The following is a 17,477-nucleotide window of genomic DNA, read 5'->3' as shown; positions in this document are numbered from 1 at the left end:
GATGTGCCACTGCTAACTTCCTGTCATTCAAGGAGGTGATCTCCTCGGTTCATCCTTCAAATGTTCAACACGAATGAACCAACTTATATTGGTGCGTCTGTGTCCGGTTGATGGGATTTTCTTCATGAGAACCATTGCTGACAAGGATGTTTTGGAAGTCTTGCATTGGCTGGTTTCTGCAACCTCGATGTATATTTGCACCGCGACGATGTGTTGATCCAAATGGGGTCTTCGTCGGTAATTTTCCCCCAAAAACGTGACAGCACAATCCCAGGGTAGCAATCCGGCCAAACGAACACAAGCGTAGCCGTTAACTCTGTTGACAGATATTCCGTCCCTGCCCTACTGGCTTTGAGCTGCCTGATCGGAAAGTTCTTTGCAGTGGAAAAGCGGCCTTCTAAGTTGTTTGTTTCCATTACTCCAATTAGCCAAATGAATAAAATGCATCAACTCGGACACTCGGCACAAACTGGCTACGAGCCCCCGACCACGATCTCTTGTGGTCTTTTCTCACCCCCGAGAGCCTCGACCCAGGAGTAGAGGCCAACGTCCCGACAGAAATCGAGCAGATCGGGCACGTCACTGTCCTCTTGTAACAACCAGTACCTCTCCCACATCTCCCTCAACTGCTGTACCATAGGGACGGGGGGCATGCAGTCCAACTCTTCTGCCAGCCTAGCGTGCACGAACAGCTCTGTTGTCGCATGACATCAATGCTGGGTAGATTCTGAGCCTTCTAGTGTAACCAGCGCTCGATGTCTGGATGGAACTTGGGTAATGCCTGGGGCTGCTGGATCTCGAGGCTGAGTCAATCTCATCTCCAAAGAAGCGTCGCATAATCTCGTTTGTTGAGTTTTGGATTGCGAATCGTGCCAGTACCGTACTAAATGTCATGGGATAGCGTCCCTCTCGGTTGGGGATTGAGGTTGAGTAGGTTGGATGGAATCGTTTCGATCGTAACCTCGTGCGTTGTGGTGGACGATGATGTTGCCATTTGAGCTGCGAGAAACGCCCTTTTTATAATTACCTTGAATCCATGTGAGTTTTGAAGAATCCTATTACGACGCGAATAAGACTCACTAGATTTGGATGACCGGTACGACCCCAATGAGGTGGAACCTGCTGAGACGAAAGCATCTACACTGCTAATATCCCCGATCCTCCTACATTAAGCTGGAGGATGTGGTTCTAGGGGTTGCGCTCCTGACGGGCAACTGTTTATTTCTGGCCTTTTCCCTTCTTTTCTTATTGCCATTTTCCGAGCATCCACGTAGTCGTCTAGTTCGGAAATGTTCAGATAAGCCAGGCAAGTAACCATGATGCTGTAGTGGCCGCCGGCCAAGGTGAGAGGCAGTGGCTGCTCAAGTGATAGATCGAGGGCTGAAGGGCTGAGGCGGTTTCGAGCGATGTAGTATTTGTTGCATGCTGCAAGCAACGCTTTGAAACCACGGACTCGTAAGAAAAACTGTGTAACGGACCCGTGGATTATCTGGACAGAGCGTGTCTCGCCGAAGTCATATTGCAGCGAACCGGCAACCCCTTTTGTAGAATCCATGTCGACTGTGACACCGTTCCCATGGAAGTTCTGGCCCTCGGGTTCGTGTTTCACCTCCACAAGCCCCCTAGAGATTCTGGGGATCTTCCTCTCGAGTTGCTCGTCGTTCTCAATGTGCCATACCGAGTTTGCCATGGTGTCAAATGACTTCGGGAGGTTCTCTTGGAGGAAAGGGAATATGTGATGCCATTCCCTGATACGCAACTTTTGCGTGCTAAGAACGGCCCACACAAAAAATTGGTAAGTAACATAGGCTTCCTCGGTCGGAGGTATATCACTTAATAGTTCTTCGTAGAGGTCACTGAGCTCAGCTGGTACTTCTGACAGGCGCGTCGTGATAGAAGTCCAGTTTTCGCCATTTTCGTAATGGTCGAGGATCAGGTTAGTGATGAGAACTGCCCATAGGAAAACGCCTTGAGACTTGATAGTAATACTATCCGCCAGTGTCACAGATCGGCGATCAGTGGATATCTCGCTGTTAGAGAACGTTTTAGTAACATAAGCAGATATGTCACTTATGTTGTAATCATCCATGGTGATCAGTAAATTCTTGGGGGAACCATACGAGAGGACGACCTGCTTGAGATGCAGAGCCTCAGTACGTTCAGATCTACCAAGTCTTGTAGATGCCTCAAAATAGACCTGGCCTGGGAATGATCGCATTCATCTAGCGCATCGATGAAGAAGACGGCCGGCTTGTGTTGATCCGGGGATTCGCTCAAGAGCTTCCCCAATACTGACTTTAGAGTCGCAACAGTCCAAACTTGTCCAGTGTGGATTTCACTCAGGCATGACTTATAAAAGCAGTCCTGAAGGTAAGGAATGTTTCGACTAACAAGTTGATATATGAGGGATCTATACAGACCAATCTCGCTATGTTCAAGCTCGTTGACGGATTTGACGTTGAAATAGTAGCTGGCAACGATGAGATTTTTAAGACGTGGATCTTGTGCCGTTGATTTGATCAATGTAGATTTGCCAGACCCAGGTTTCCCTTTAATCCAAAGGATTCCAGGCCTGCTATTCGATAGTGAATCTTCGAACCATGCTTGGAAATGCGGATGCGTTTGTAGCCAAATGCAGGTGCCCCGTTGAGGCTGGTTGATGCTATCCTCACGGTACCTCATCTGATGGAATGCAAGTGACTGTATAAGATCTAGTTGCATTAGTATCCGTGGGCCCAGTTCTCAAGCCCAACGAGTCAAGAAGAGCTGAGTTGGTGTCCAGTAGTAGTATACTTGCAGCTTTTCTTGCTACCTCGCCGTAACCAACTAAGTCTTTGCTGCCTCTATGAGGGGTTCCAAAGAACATGATAGCGTCGGTTGAGGCGATGATCTTGTGATGTTTGTTGTTTTCCGAAGAGTCGCATTGAGCGAGCATCTATAGCAGTTACTGACTGGGCGAAATTGGGCTCGAAATTCGAGTTCAGGGGCAACTGTGAAGGCAAGGGGGTTTGGGTCATACCTCTTTGACAACGATGCCACCTAATGAATGTGCGACGAAGATGATTGGTCGAGAGACCACCACGACCCGCGCCAAAGCGAATAGAAAATTCTTCGCATGGGCGAAAAGGCTTGACTTATCTGCAGACTTGAAGCCTTTGGTGACCATCGAGTCATATCCCCACGTCAAGATTCGAGCTCTTGGGAGGTCGGCAGGCAGCAGGTCCTTCGGCCAATAACATGAAGAAGCCAAATTGGAACCGTTATGCTGTGGATCCGAATCAATCTCATCAATAGAAACGTTCGACTTGGCTTTACCTTTCATCAGTCTCCGCATAATGTTTTCCTTCTTTGGCTTGGCGTCGCCATCTGTCTGGTGGTGGCTAGAGGCGGATGACGCGGTCGCAGTCCAGGTTTGAACCGGATCACCCTGAATTCCATGCACCAATACGATGTCGACGATTGGCTGACTGTCGGGTTTAAAGACAATAGAAAGCCCTGTGCTGGTGATATTACTGCTGGAAGCCATTTTCGTAATAGTCGAGTCTCATTGACGGGCCAGGAAGATGACATTATGATCTTGAAAAGCTTCTGTCAGCGGTCTCTTGAATTTTAGCCGCTTTCCTCCGGCTGAGCAGCGGTGGCAGAGATGTCACGGGGGAACTATGCCCGATGACGCTGCCACACCTCCCTGCCATGCAGACTAATTTCTCACCAACAAATGTTGATTGGCTAGTACACTAGTACACTGCCCCCTTGAGGCTCATCTAATTTGATGATCTTCCCGTCCCGCAGATGCACAATTCAGACTGGCTCATATAGTAAGTACTGTTGCATTACATTCATGGGTGCCAATGGTTTTTATACCCAGAACCTATGAGGTTCAGCTAAAACAATGCTAGTCATGCGGTGATACACGAACGAGGATACGTGAGGTGTAAGCAACCCTCCGAGCACACAACTGCTAACCCCGAGTTTCACTGACCACCTTCACTTTAACCCCGGCTACAGTGCATCGACGGCGAACAGATCGACTGGTGGGCAGGCCGCTTCGGCCTGGACACCTGGTGCGACGCGGGCAACATGCTGGACCCGCATCATATCTACAGCTGGCACTACAACGGCACCACCGCCTACATCTGCAACTACGCCGGCCGGCAGAACTGCCAGGGTCAGGAGTACATCGTCTACAAGGAGGTAATCGCCGACAGCTGCGGCGATCTCAGCCCGGTATTATCAGGCCTCGGGCGACAAGCCGCACGGGCGCGGGCTCGTGGGGGAGCGACCCATTCGCTTACTGTTAGGCTCGCTGCACATATGATATGGTAGAGGCAGAGGGGTGTGAAGTCAGGGCTGGACTAGAAGAAACACAGGAAGACAGCACGGCCCCTAGAGGATATGTCAGTGGAGGTCATGTATCAATGGTTCTCATTTTAGTCTAGGCCATCTACCTATGCAATGCCTTTATCCCCTTCGCTCATAATCAACCCCAATGCAGCATCCTCCCAATCGGGTTTCCATTATGCTCATAAACAGCCAGCATCTCGCTGGGGCCCATAGGCAGGACGCCCGGCCAAGAGCTGGGGCCCTGGTGGACGTTCACCGGGCGAGACCACTCGACGCGTCCGTCCCGGAGACCCTGGGCGAAGGAGACCTTGATGCTAGCGTGGCGGGGCCAGGCAACCTCGGCGGCGTCCTCGTCCGTCATAAAGACACACGCGAACCCGCCATGGCCGAATGTGGCAATCTGGGGAGCACCCGCGTTGCGTCCCCAAGGGGGGCAGAAGACGACGCCCCGGGCGCCCCAGCTCGCGCCCTCGTCGTACGAGACCGAGTACTCAACGCTGAACGTGCCGTGGCGCGTCGTTTCGAACACAATCACCAACGCCTCAGCGCCGGTCGCGGCGTCGCGCGTCGCCACGATCCCCTGCATGCCGTCGCGGAGGCGCTCCTCGGGCGGGTGGCAGCGCAGGCAGCGGGGCGGCGACCAGGTGCGGCCGCCGTCGTGCGAGTCGACGCGGAAGGTCTCCTGGTTGTCGTGGGCGAGCTCGGCCGAGTAGGTCAGCTGCACGTGGCCGTCGCGGGGCGAGACGCGAATAAACGGCTCCCAGAGACCCATGCCGCCGCTCTGAGCCGCGCCCTGCTCGACGGCCTGCGACAGGAAGTGCCAGGTGCGGCCGCCGTCCTCGGAGCGGCACACGGTGATGCGGAAGTGGGTCGGGCCGGCGGGCCCGATGTCGTGGTTGCGGAACGCGCCGAGCACGGTGATGCCCTCGCCGCCATTCTCCATGGTGGACGGGATCTCGCTGATGAATAGGTTGTCGCAGTCGCCCTCGCCGCGAGAGACCTCGCCCCAGGGCTCGAAAGAAGCGCCATTGTCGGTGCTTCGCGTGATAGTCAAGATCCGCGTCGGGCCCTCAAAGCGTGTCGTGGCGCACAGGATCGCGCCGTCCGACAGCCGCGCGAGCCGCGGGTACGTGCCGCCGCCCGCCGGGTGCAGCTGGAACTCATGGCCGCCGACGTGCCAGGGCTCGGCCGCATGGGGTCGGTGCTGTCGGGCGGCGGCGGGGGCGTTTTGTTCCCGATGTTGAACTTGTCCATAACCTTCTGTGTGAATCCGCCCATGGTGAAAGAGGAGTGTATGTACAGCGATACCGATAGTAGCAGGATGAGTAGAATTGTAGTCGAGATTGGCTTCACTCTCAGCATGGGATAAACGTTGTTGGTCAAGAGGATGTTTGCGATTTTAGGTTTGAGCTGTCAAGTGGAATCATGCGGTTTGTGTGGTGGTGATGACGACGACTACCCCGGGTTTCTTCTCCACACAAGGGTCCGCTAGTGTTACAGATACGTGGTAGGGAGGAGGAACGACATGTATTGGGCCTCTAAACGTAGATGTACATTAACTGGGTCGTGCACAACGGAGCTCGTAGGAGTTGTACAGCACCGCTGGCAGGCTGGCTCGACACAAGCACATTGTGTAACCGGTGTGTACTGGTTCTATCATAACCAGAACAGAACAAAAGGAAACATGTTGTCGGTATCGTATACTAAACAAGCCGTGGGATCGCACCGACCGGGACCCGATGACACATTTGAAACAAGGAATCTAGTAAACCTTGAGCCGCCAAGCCAAGTGGGGGTGCTCTTGGGTAACAGTGGGGGAAAGAACGAGCAGTAGCAACGAACTGCCCGCACCTGGCATGCCCATCGTCATCAGACTTTGAGATGGGCATGCAGCCATTCTCGGAACGATTTGTGCGTAGCTAGACCCGGCCGGCTCTTGCTGTGCGACGAGTCGCTATCGCCCGTAGAGTCGTTGACCATCAGGTGCTTGCCGCTGTGCGGTGGCGGCAAGGGCGACGAGCGAGTTTTATGGAGCATGTTCCTGCTGCTGTGCTCGCTGTTGTGGCTGTGGTAGTCGTTGTTGTGCGTCACAGCACCAGTACCACCGCTGCCGCCGTGATGCTTCCAGTTAATCTTCACACCCCGGACGACTTCCTTGTACGTGTCGGCATCGGGCTCGTGGAAGACGATGACGTGGTAAAGGCCGCCGCCGGCCGCGTGCGGGTCGGAGATGGCCGCGATCGAGTACGCCGCCAGGTCGGCGGCCGTGATGTCTTGTTCGTCATCTCGACCGTCGCCGAAGTAGTTGAGGACGAGGTTCTCGTGCTCCGAGGCCCCGACGGCCGATGGGTGCGTGAGCGTGTACTGCGGCGTGAGCCCCGTGAAGCCGTAGATGGGCCGGATGGTCCAGCTGATCCGGGCGTGGTTGCAGAACATGATGTAGCTGTCGTAGGCCTCGTGGTCGCCGAGCTGGTCATAGTTCCACGAGCAGGCATGGAAGATCTGATGGGCGCAAACAAAGTATAGTGTTGGTTTAGGTACTTTTCAAAAGCTAGCGAGTATTGAGAGGCCTGTCAGGTTACATGGCTTACCTTGACGCCCGCCCGTTCAGCGGCTCGGAGGAGAAGAAGCTGGCCTTCGACGACAAGCTGGGGCTCCCAACTGTATGTGCACATTACGGCATCCACATCTTTGCACGCCTCCCCAAGGGCTTGTATATCATAGGCATGGGCCATCCTGACGAATCCATCGAGCCTTTCTGCAATATCTGGCCCCAGGCTGTCGGAGTCGTGGGATAGACCTCGGACCCGATGGTCGGCGGCCATGGCTGCTCTAGCCAGGTGCTGGCCGCAAGTTCCCGTGATACCGGCGATTAACACCAACATGGCTTCTATGAGTGGAATGTACAATCTAAAAGACAGCTAGGGAAAATAGGTGAATCGGGAATTGCCCTAGGAAAGCCAACACCCTCCTACAACAGGCCATCACCAATTACTAAATGATTCAAAGGCATAGCCAGGGTATTTGTAAACCCGGTCTGCCCAGAATACGGTGTCCAAGTCGGATCAATGGTCAGTCAAGGCCATGACACAGCCCGTGGAATGCAACTGAATGGATCGCCATGCTCATGTGCTTATGGCGTATGTACAGCGACGGTATCGCATATTATATTTCACAGCGGTTTGGTACAGAAACGCATCTTGTTGGGGTTACCGTTGGTGGTTTCCGGGGCCCCAAAATGGCATGTTCTGTCATGCGCATCGCTGAGCCGCCCATGTGGCATGACATCAGAAAGGTTTGGCAGAACAGCTTCCGAGGTAGGTCTGGCGCTGTAGGTTACCAGTTCAGATTACGAGGTAAGATGGCAGGTTACATAAGTTTCCTTCGTTAACACCGAACACAGTAGAAAAGCGCCAGAGACTGAGGAAACCACGGGTGCTTCGAATGGTCTATACTGCCAGCCATGATCAATGTCAATGAAAATTTGACAATGTCGTTCGCAATCAATTGCACAAGTAGTGCAGATGAGGCTCAAGAGAATTACCCGTTGGTCTTATTATTAGGCCTCTCTTGGGACGGCGGGACCTAAAGGACCTAACGGTCGGTCAGGGCGGCATTCCAGTGAGGAGGGGCAGTCCAATATGCAATAAAGGAGGCAGACGCATTCATTTACGACGTGGTAGACCTAAATAACTGTCACCTGACTCCGTGTCAACAACGCGTCAGATTCAATCATCATCACCCCCCGCCGTCGCGAACAGTGTGTTGCGGCTTTCGTCTTCGACAGCAGTTCCGTGCTGCGCTCTTCTCACCCAGGAGCGCCTCTTTGAATCATGCATCCCCTCTGGGGTGCCTAAACCGACCGACACACCCTTTCCTTCTCGAGAATGGCCGAACCCACGAACCCGCGCCCGAACCCCAGCGACGATGACGACGAGCAACCGAAAGCGATCGTAACCGAGCACGGCACGCTGAAGTACTCGCTCCTCGGCCCCTCGCTCACCAAAGCCGGCCAAGACGCGGTCGACCAGAGCAAAGTGTCCGAGGTTATCTACAACGCCTCCAAGGGCTCCAAGTTCTTCAACCGCGAGGAGGCGCGCGACCAGATCCTGACGCAGAAGATCGCCCAGATCCTCGCCAAGAAGCGCCGCCTCGAGCGGCTCGACCTGACCCGCGAGACCCGCCAGGCCGACCAGCTGCTCGCCCAGCTCGACGCGGGCCGCGACCTGACCCAGTACCTCGTGCACGTCGACTGCGACGCCTTCTACGCCGCCGTCGAGCTGCTCGACCGGCCCGAGCTCGCGCACCGGCCCTTCGCCGTCGGCGGCGGCGTCCTGACGACGTGCAACTACGTCGCGCGCACGTTCGGCTGCCGTAGCGGCATGGCCGGGTTCGTGGCCAAGAAGCTCTGCCCCGAGTTGTTGCTGCTGCCGCTCAACTTCGCCAAGTACACGGCCAAGGCCCGCGAGGTCCGCGCCGTGCTCGCCCGCTACGACCCCCGCTTCGAGAGCGCCAGCATCGACGAGGCCTACCTCAACATCACCGAGTACTGCGTCACCCACAACCTCACGCCCGACGACGCCGTGCAGCAGATGCGCGACGAGGTGCACGCTGCAGCCAAAATCACGGTCTCGGCCGGCATCGCCCCAAATGCCAAGCTGGCCAAGATCTGCTCCAACCTGAACAAGCCCAACGGGCAGTACCGCCTGCCCAACGAGCGCGCCGCCGTCATGGCCTTCATGCGCGACCTGCCGACGCGCAAGGTCAACGGCGTCGGCCGCGTGCTCGAGCGCGAGCTGCTCGAGATCGGCGTGCGGACCTGCGGCGACATCTACGAGCAGCGCCGCTTCCTGCGGCAGCTCTTCGGCGACAAGACGTTCGAGTTTTTGATCATGTGCCACCTGGGCCTCGGCCGCACCAACGTGCAGCCGGCCGAGGACTACGAGCGCAAGAGCGTGGGCACCGAGAGCACGTTCCGCGACCTGGCGGACCCGGCGCAGCTGCGGGAGAAGCTGCGCTGGATTTCTGACGAGCTCGAGAAGGACATGCGGCGCGCCGAGTGCAAGGGGCGCACGCTCGTCCTCAAGGCCAAGCTCCACACGTACGAGGTGCTCACGCGCCAGGTCGTTACGCCCAAGGCCATCCACCTGGCCGACGACCTATACAATTACGCGTTGCCGATCCTGACAAAGCTGATGCAGGAGGTCCCGGGAATGAAGCTGCGGCTCATGGGCCTGCGCTGCACCAACCTCGTCAGCACCAAGAAGCCCGACACTGCCGCCTTCTTCGGCCTTAACCGGCCACTTCGAATCACTCGCTCCGAGTCCGCCGACTCCCCGGAACCGGGCAACGACACCAGGAAGCGGAAAGCCAGCAGTAGTTTGCTCGAGGGCGAATGGGAGGAATGGCCCGAAGAGGCGCTGTACGGCAACGACGCAGAGTTGGAGGGCCAAGTAGATGCCGCCCAGTCATCAGGGCACGGCGGCGGCGGGGTACTGGACGATGAAGGAAAGGAAACCTACCGACACCATGGCAAGGAGGTCACGCCAAACCCCAGAAATGCCGCATCGCCGGCCGCAGCAGAGGAGACGTGGTGGGATTGCCCGATCTGCATGCGCCCGCAAGCCGCGGACGAGCGGCAGTTCAACGAGCACATCGACCTGTGCCTGTCGCGGCAGACCATCCGCGACGCCGTGCAGCGGGACAGCGCCTCGAACAGTCCCTCTGCCACGTCACAGTTCGAGTCATTGCCGGATTCCAAAAGGCAAAAGACGGGAGGGGGCACGGAAAAGAAGCGCGGTCGTCCGGCTGCTACGGCTGCTGATCCGAGGCAGAAGAAACTGTTCTTCGGATGACGAGTACAAGCACGATAATGAGAGATGATTTTTGCATAGCATAGGCATATTTAGGCGATACCATGATTCTCATTACCTAGGACTAGTAAAACACAGTTTTCAGGTTGATTTGTAACGTATTCACATGTCATTTTGAGGCGGAAGCACGGATTTTTGTCCATGTCAAAGGGGTTTCAATTCCTAATTTAGAGACCCAATGAGCTTCTGTAAGTCTATAATTGTATCGTAAGTCATGAGGTCAGTACATATAGCGCGTCGCTCTCCAAGTCTATCAATGGTATCTAAAAATCTCCAATCCCCCGAAGCGATAATAGCAGCAAAATCGGGATCTTTCTTTCCCAGCCGCTTTCGGAAAACGCGCCACCACCCACCCCACCTTGTATTTTAGGAAGCATATCATCCCCGACACCAGGGCTGTTTCTTTTATCGACCGGCCGAAGGCGTCCGAACGCCCTCAACCGGGAACCAGGTCTCGCCTTTAAGCATCTGCTGCCACTAAACAGCCCCCCGCATGCTCAGATCGCCGACACTGGGCCGCCGCACTGAGATGCTGCGGCGGATCTGGTGATCCTCCTCCTCCTCGCGCCCGAGGTCGTCGCCGGGCAGGCGGACGGCGCGGTCGAGCGCGACGGGCAGGCCGCGGTGGCGGCCCCGCAGCATGACGAGAACGAGGACCAGCTTGCTGCCCGTGTACCAGCCGCCGCTGAAGCTGAAGGCGGCGCCGGGGACGCCCGTCGAGATGCCGACGCAGCCGTAGGCCGACGTGACCTCGAAGATGACGTTGAAGACGGAGTAGGTGACGGGGTCCTCGAGGAAGTGGCGTGTCTCGATGATGGCGATGAGGAGCACGGCGACGACCAGCAGCCACAGGTCGTGGCTCAGCTGGCCGCGCACCTGGTGGCTGATGAAGTTGGTCCGGCTCTCGGCGGCCTCGTCCGCGCCCGGCGGCTTGGGGCGCGCGGCGCCGACGCCTTGCCATTCGCCCAGGGCGCGGCGGAGGGCGCGGTTGAACATGCCGGCGGAGGTGGACTTGGTGGACCCTCGTCGCTTTCGGGACGTGTTTGTGGTTTGTGGGGCGATGGACGACATGGTCGATGCCATGGAGACAGCTTTCACGTCTTCGGCGTAGAGACCTAGCGAACGCTCTTCGTATACATTGGAGTGGCGCATCGTAATCACGACTGGGTAGACGGATATGTACATCATGATGACGTACAAAACCTGGAGGCCGATATCTGCGTTTAATCAGCAGGTCTTCTTTGAAGCACAGTATTGACCTGATAAAGAGGTGGGTGTGCGTTCCAGATTGCTGAAGGGGTGTTAAACTTACAAAGGCCTGGGATGTTGACAACGTAGAAACCTCCAGAACGTACGGCTATAAACTGTTAGTCGATGTGTTTGGGGGATAGTCCAATCGGGCGACGGGAAGTAACTTACCTAGTGCCTGGAACAGACCATCGATAATGCGAGAGCCTACCGGGATGTGGGCTAGCGATGCATTGCCCAGGTTCAGGATCTCAAAAGCAACCCAGTCGGTACCATTAAGCATGAAAAGCATGAAGAGCAACCACCACGTAGCTCTGGCGGGGAACAGGTTGGTGTAGACCCGGCGGGGGTACTTGAGGATATATTCCAGTGTCGACTTCAGATCTCGATAGGAGTGCTCGTAGGTAAGCAATTCCAGCAATTTGAGCATGGTCCATAACCAAAATCGTAGGAAAACGGGGTACGCAGTGTTTCCGGCAAGAATCATGGCACCCATGACGATGAGAACAAAATAGGAGCTCCCATACGGGACCATGTTGGCGTCCAACACACTCATGCCGGAGTTGTTGAACGCGGATATGCCATTGAAGATACCATTCCACCATGGATTGATAGCGTTGTCGTTGGCGGGGCCCGGTTGGTTGTTGCTGATCCATGCACCCAGTGCAATGCAGCCGAGGAGCTGCCAGAGGAAGAAGTAAGTCGGTACAACAATAGACAGGACCTTGAGCGCTCGGTACTCTGTGCCACCCAAATGGTCTCGCTCCTCTGCAGTCAGGTCGTGGAACTGGGCATTTCGGCCAATCTTTTGCGAAGTTAAATAGTGGTGATGGTTCATCTCAGCCCCAGAGTCTTCATGGATACGGGCATCTTCGCGAGAGCCGGGTATATGTCTCCGCACGATACTGCGGCCAGGTTCATAGGCAGATGAGGTTGTCTTAGGACGTGATGCCTCCACATCATCGACGAATGCTATGTGTTCATTGACAGGGGAAGGGTTAGCCGATGTATCAACGGCGTCTTGGCCTTCGAAGTCTGCCTTTTCCGCATGCGACATGGGAACCGGCTCCGAGAGCTTCCCGACCGCCACCGGACTTGAGATCGGCAGGACGCTAATGGAGCCCGTAGCAGGGCTTCGGGTAGTGAGACCGCGGGACAGGTCTGACGGCCCAACTGAATGGTTGCTGTTGTCAGGCAGGGTTCTGCTCTTGCGAAAGGTTCGGGACAGCTTCTGCATGATGGGCATGTTCAGTGCCAAGTCATTTCTCCTGTCTGTCGACTTGGCCCTGGCACGCTCTCTTCGTACAATGTCTTCGAACCGGCTTTCGAAAGCATGTTTCCGAGCGAGCACTGTCCATATCGAAACCCATATCGAACTACCGAGCATGATCAAGAGACACAGCAGGACTTGCTGGAAGGTTGTCATCTCACTCAGATTGACCTAATCAGCCAACATGGTGAGTGTGGATTCCGATTTGTTTCATAAACGGTTGATAGATTGAATGTACTTGAATGTGCGATGTGCGAAGTGTGTTATTTCGTGTAGGGACTTACGGTATTTAGGCCAGCTTCGGTCATGGCAGAAACCACGAGGAAAAGACTGTCGGTGTAGGAAATGCTGTACTTGGGATTGGATGCCCCCCAATGGACGAGGGAGAACACCAGACAGACCACGATGAAGTATGCATAGTGAAGGGTGATGTAGTTCAATGGCGGGAGGTATGAGCGAACGCCGTCGAGGGCCGATGTAAGTCGGGAACGCTGAGCTAGAACGCCATGATGCGATTTCATGTCGTCGATTGTTCCACGTTAGGTTACACCCGGCGGGTGACCTAGAGCAACAGCAAAATCCCTCACACACAACGATGCATAACCGGAGTAAAGTGTGAGAAACCAGTATACTCGCGCTGGAAATGCCTCGGCCTCTATATATGGTGAACTCCCCCGCGCGGCGATCGACAACTGGTGTCTTACGTATCCAAGAAATTTAGGGTCTTAGGGGAAGCGGTGATAAAAGTGACATGGAGGTGACAGCGGAAAATATTTGGGGCCAAGAGATTTCTGGATAAGGTTGAATGGGTCCGGTAGACCAAGAAACGCCAGGATTTCTTTTTGCGGACCACTGGAGCCCCCCAGACCGCCGGACCAGAAGGCGCGATCTCTGGCATGGGCAAGGTTAAGGTGTGCTGGACTGATTGGTACTGGCTGTCGCTTAACCTTAGCTCCAGGTCCTGGGTGGTTGGATGCAAGCCACAACGGTTTACTCATGTGGATGGCCATTCCTCGAATTGTTCAAAGAGCACTTAAAGAAAAAAAAAGAAAAAGGGTTGAACTTTCTTTATCACTCTATTCGGTCACAAAGAGAGAGAGAGAGAGAGGGACAAATATGGACGTGAGGCTGCCGAGGTAATCGACAAGGACAAGGACAAGAGCAAGCGTATGGCTTCTGCCGCTGTAAACATTCAATCCAAGGTCGCCCAACTGGCAGTCTTGCAATTACTTGTACCTAATCCTTGTCGCAACAATGGATCGCAACATCGTAACCTTAATATTGCGGCTACCGGGGGTTCTTGGCAGTCAATTGAGAGGGGTACTCGGTATATTGGCCCGTTCTTCGACATACGGGGTCGATGTCCATTGATGGCTATTTTGCTCATGATGCAGATCATGTTTGTATATTTTCTAACTGCATCTAGTTATATGCATATCATGCCTGCTGGAAAGGCCGAACTATGATATAAGTGGTGGTCAATTGCCACAGACGGAGAGCCTAGCGGCATACAAGCTGCGAGGATTCTGATTTTACAACTCGTTGTGCTCCTGAACGTCGTCCGTGTCGACCAGCATAGTACCGGCGGCATCAGCAGCTACACTGGCAGCACTGGCGACGGCTTCCTTGACGCCTCCTGAAGCCTTGTCCGTAGCCTTCTCGGCGGCTTCGCTGACCGTAGAGCTGGCACTGCTGGCGGTGCTGCTGGCCGACTTGTACTTGATCGACTTGGGCTTGTCGACGCCCTTGATACCGAGGAGTTCGGTCTCGAAGACTAGGTAACTCATGTCAGTCTGGGCAGCTCGTAGAGACGATATTTGTCGTAACATACTCAAGGTCGAGCCAGCGGGGATGGGACCAATTCCGCGTTGACCGTAGCCCTTCTCAGGGGGAATCGTCAGGGTGCTGTATATATGTTAGATCCAGTGTTAAGAGTTATGCTGCAGATAATCGATTGACTTGCCGCTTCTCGCCAATGCACTGCGAATCCCGAGTTAGTTACTATCCCAGAGTCAGTGGAGCATATTTTGGACCTACCATATCAAGAAGGCCCTCGTCCCAACCTGCGATCACTTGGCCGGTGCCCAGGTTGAACTTGAATGGCGCGTTGCGGTCGTAGCCTATACACCGGAACCGTATCAGTTTCCACCATCTTTCTTGTACCAGGATCCCCTCTTCAGGCATTGAACATACTGGCATCGAACTTGTTGCCATTGGCAGCTAGTGTTCCCTTGTAGTGCATCTCGACGGCGTCTCCCTTTTTGGTCTTGCGATCGCAGTCGACGGCCTGGGTGACCTCGATCTTCAGCTCCTCGGCGGCCATGACACCGACGGCGGCCGAAGCCACGAGGGACAGGGGGGAGGATCAAGTTCTTCATCGTTACGTCGTGTCGCGTTGCGTCGTGTCGGGAAAAGGATCAATTCGGTTCGGGACTGCAGGGTATCACCTAGATTGTGATTGTTGTTGTATGGGAACTTTAGGTGGTGACCTAAGCTCTGGAGAAACAGGCGGGGCGGGTCAATTGACTGCGAGTGAACATCTGGCCACAGAGCCACAGCACTCACTCAATGAATGAATGCAGCAAGCAAGCAGCTTGGCAGTTGCTAGGTTAGGCGAGGACTTCCAGGTCACTGCCGCTAGATCTTATCGATACTGCTCTGGCTAAACCCGAGCGGTCTAGTGGTGTGGCTCCCTTTCTATCCACCATGATCAGGCAGACGATGCGGGGTGATGCCTCCAGCAACCACAATTGACGGAAGTAAGTCCTACGTTATCCTCCATACCACAACCACCACCACCGCACCTCCATGTTTCAATTTACCTGCATACGTCAAGTCCTTTCGACTTTGTCTCAGTCCTATCTCCAGTTCAGATTCAGCTTGCTCGGTCAAGGCTGCCCTCCTGGCTCAGCGCTGAAATACACTGCCTTGCCGGAAACCACCGCGCCACGAGTAGCCTCGAGTAGTTTATGTTTTCTTTTGTCGGTCAACCCCGAAATGGACGACTGGACGACCACGCCGGGGGCTGAGCTGTTTCGGTATCTCTGTTCGTCAAATTGACGATGCGTCATCTCAGCTTCACATGCTTCACTGATCAGAAACCCCCAAACCAGGCAATTGTGACTGCAGAAAGCCGGCCAATCGCCTCCCAGCTGGTACGCGCACTATGTGGTGATGAATTGGAGACCTTGACGAGATGAGTATGGGATGCTTTCAAGTTTCCGACCATACCTACCATCGACCAGGCTGTTGGTACTCATCTATGTGCAACCTTCTCTGTTGGACGTTCCTGCAGAAACATGCAACTGGTTTTTGACGATGCTTGGATGCTTGCTACGATCTTCAAGGCACGCAGGCAGGCAGGCTGCATGTGCCGCAAATCATAGCGCCCGAATTAGACCACGGCGCTGCTAAAACATCCAGCTGAGGTCTCACAACGCCAGGATGTGGCCCTCCAAACAGCTTCTCCCCCGCCCCCGAAAGTTGTAAGAAATGTTTCAACACCGCGATGGGGCCAAATTCATCTTGTCCAGGGCTTGCGAACAGCCCAAAATGAGTCACCCCGTGAGACTCGTTTCTTAGTCCAGCTCGGCAAGGCATATTTGCTATACCCTCGGTACCTCCAGTACAGAACTCAGCCAGCAGAGGAGAGTGCCTGTCCATCTTCACCGAAACCCGGAGTCTTGGCCTGGACAGTGGATGATACGCTTAAATCGGCAGAGCCGTTAGCTAAACTGATCCAATTTCCAGTCATAACCTGCCCAGGATGCTGGGTAGGTTGCTAGGCATCTAAATTTTGACCTCGCAGGCAGACATCACCCGACCCGCTGTTACATTAGCAATTGACGACATTTGTTGGCTGATCTTCCCATTGCCTGGTCGGCCTGAAACAAAGGTTCGATTCCCATAACTCAGCTATGCGTTTCTTGACAAAATGCGACAGGCATCGCATCGCCATGCAGCTTCAAGAGGGACATGCACACATCGGCACGCGATCAGGACTCCAGGACTTTTGTCACCTGCATGCACCCAGGGACTTTTGATTTTGCATCCCCCATCCATACCACCTTACACAGTACTACCTAGGTTACATGCCCATTGCATATCCTAGGTACGCAACCACTAAAAGCGAAAAGCATTGTACTTTTGTGTCAACGTCTCGACTGGCTTGGCCATCTTTCAGCCCCCACGAAACACTCACTTACTCACACCCACGCTCCTCAGCCCTGCCCATCTTCAGCAGCCCTCGGGCTACGACCTGAATTGAACGCTTCTTCTCGTTGTTGAATGTGACGACCTAGCTTTTCGCCACCAGAATGCCCGATTTCTCCTATTTCTGCCCCCTGCGCCAACTCGGCTATGGCAGGGGAGTTCTCGCAATTGTGTCTTACAGAACCAACCTACTCCCCCTATCCTGACTTCTTCCACTTCCACTCGAGCCTGTCCTGCCTAAACACAAGCCTCAGGGCCCCACAACTAGGTTGTTACCTGACCCCCTTCACTCATTCAATTGACATCTGCCTTATACTCACGTCTCAAAACTCTCGACCGATGCTACTTTTTGCCTAGTTGTTGCGGTTGGTGACTCACGCTGCTGCTGTTCTCGGGAGACTCTATTGCTCTCGGCTAATGTCGATGGATACCTGAGTTCTGCCTTGGAGGCAGTGACCTCACCGGCAGTGCCTACGCCCTTGTCCTACTATGCTGTTTGTCTGTATTGGTATCGATTCCATACTCGCTGG

General features: G+C 54.6%; 8 protein-coding genes across 8 annotated transcripts; 2 read left to right on the top strand and 6 right to left on the bottom strand.

Annotated features, from left to right (window-relative positions):
- Positions 1–473: 473 nt before the first annotated feature.
- PG994_008203 (uncharacterized protein) lies at positions 474–653 on the bottom strand (the record flags this gene model as incomplete). The annotated part of the gene is made up of 1 exon (XM_066859612.1): positions 474–653. The coding sequence occupies one exon, from the start codon at positions 651–653 to the stop codon at positions 474–476; it is 180 nt and encodes a 59-aa protein (XP_066715099.1).
- A 515-nt stretch (positions 654–1,168) lies between these two features.
- PG994_008202 (uncharacterized protein) lies at positions 1,169–2,089 on the bottom strand (the record flags this gene model as incomplete). The annotated part of the gene is made up of 1 exon (XM_066859611.1): positions 1,169–2,089. The coding sequence occupies one exon, from the start codon at positions 2,087–2,089 to the stop codon at positions 1,169–1,171; it is 921 nt and encodes a 306-aa protein (XP_066715098.1).
- Positions 2,090–3,693: 1,604 nt separating this feature from the next.
- On the top strand, positions 3,694–4,318 carry PG994_008201 (uncharacterized protein; the record flags this gene model as incomplete). Its single annotated transcript, XM_066859610.1, is given in 3 exon segments — positions 3,694–3,732; positions 4,009–4,227; positions 4,238–4,318. 3 exon segments carry the CDS (start codon positions 3,694–3,696, stop codon positions 4,316–4,318), a joined length of 339 nt encoding a protein of 112 aa, XP_066715097.1.
- Positions 4,319–4,480: 162 nt separating this feature from the next.
- PG994_008200 (uncharacterized protein) lies at positions 4,481–5,622 on the bottom strand (the record flags this gene model as incomplete). Its single annotated transcript, XM_066859609.1, has 2 exons — positions 4,481–5,548; positions 5,602–5,622. 2 exons carry the CDS (start codon positions 5,620–5,622, stop codon positions 4,481–4,483), a joined length of 1,089 nt encoding a protein of 362 aa, XP_066715096.1.
- Positions 5,623–6,213: 591 nt separating this feature from the next.
- Positions 6,214–7,229, bottom strand: PG994_008199 (uncharacterized protein; the record flags this gene model as incomplete). The annotated part of the gene is made up of 2 exons (XM_066859608.1): positions 6,214–6,846; positions 6,936–7,229. 2 exons carry the CDS (start codon positions 7,227–7,229, stop codon positions 6,214–6,216), a joined length of 927 nt encoding a protein of 308 aa, XP_066715095.1.
- Positions 7,230–8,231: 1,002 nt separating this feature from the next.
- Positions 8,232–10,199, top strand: PG994_008198 (ImpB/mucB/samB family protein; the record flags this gene model as incomplete). Its single annotated transcript, XM_066859607.1, has 1 exon — positions 8,232–10,199. The coding sequence occupies one exon, from the start codon at positions 8,232–8,234 to the stop codon at positions 10,197–10,199; it is 1,968 nt and encodes a 655-aa protein (XP_066715094.1).
- A 495-nt stretch (positions 10,200–10,694) lies between these two features.
- PG994_008197 (cation transport protein-domain-containing protein) lies at positions 10,695–13,256 on the bottom strand (the record flags this gene model as incomplete). The annotated part of the gene is made up of 4 exons (XM_066859606.1): positions 10,695–11,434; positions 11,530–11,574; positions 11,637–12,906; positions 13,020–13,256. 4 exons carry the CDS (start codon positions 13,254–13,256, stop codon positions 10,695–10,697), a joined length of 2,292 nt encoding a protein of 763 aa, XP_066715093.1.
- A 1,011-nt stretch (positions 13,257–14,267) lies between these two features.
- On the bottom strand, positions 14,268–15,058 carry PG994_008196 (uncharacterized protein; the record flags this gene model as incomplete). Its single annotated transcript, XM_066859605.1, has 3 exons — positions 14,268–14,640; positions 14,738–14,855; positions 14,929–15,058. The coding sequence occupies 3 exons, from the start codon at positions 15,056–15,058 to the stop codon at positions 14,268–14,270; spliced, it is 621 nt and encodes a 206-aa protein (XP_066715092.1).
- Positions 15,059–17,477: the final 2,419 nt, after the last annotated feature.

This window comes from Apiospora phragmitis, assembly GCF_038363925.1.
Source record: "Apiospora phragmitis strain CBS 135458 chromosome Unknown utg000007l:2111988.0-4706623.0:1.0-2598199.0, whole genome shotgun sequence".
Classification (NCBI taxonomy): domain Eukaryota; kingdom Fungi; phylum Ascomycota; class Sordariomycetes; order Amphisphaeriales; family Apiosporaceae; genus Apiospora; species Apiospora phragmitis.
Note: the sequence above shows the minus strand (reverse complement) of the source record. Positions and strands in the feature narration are given on the sequence as shown.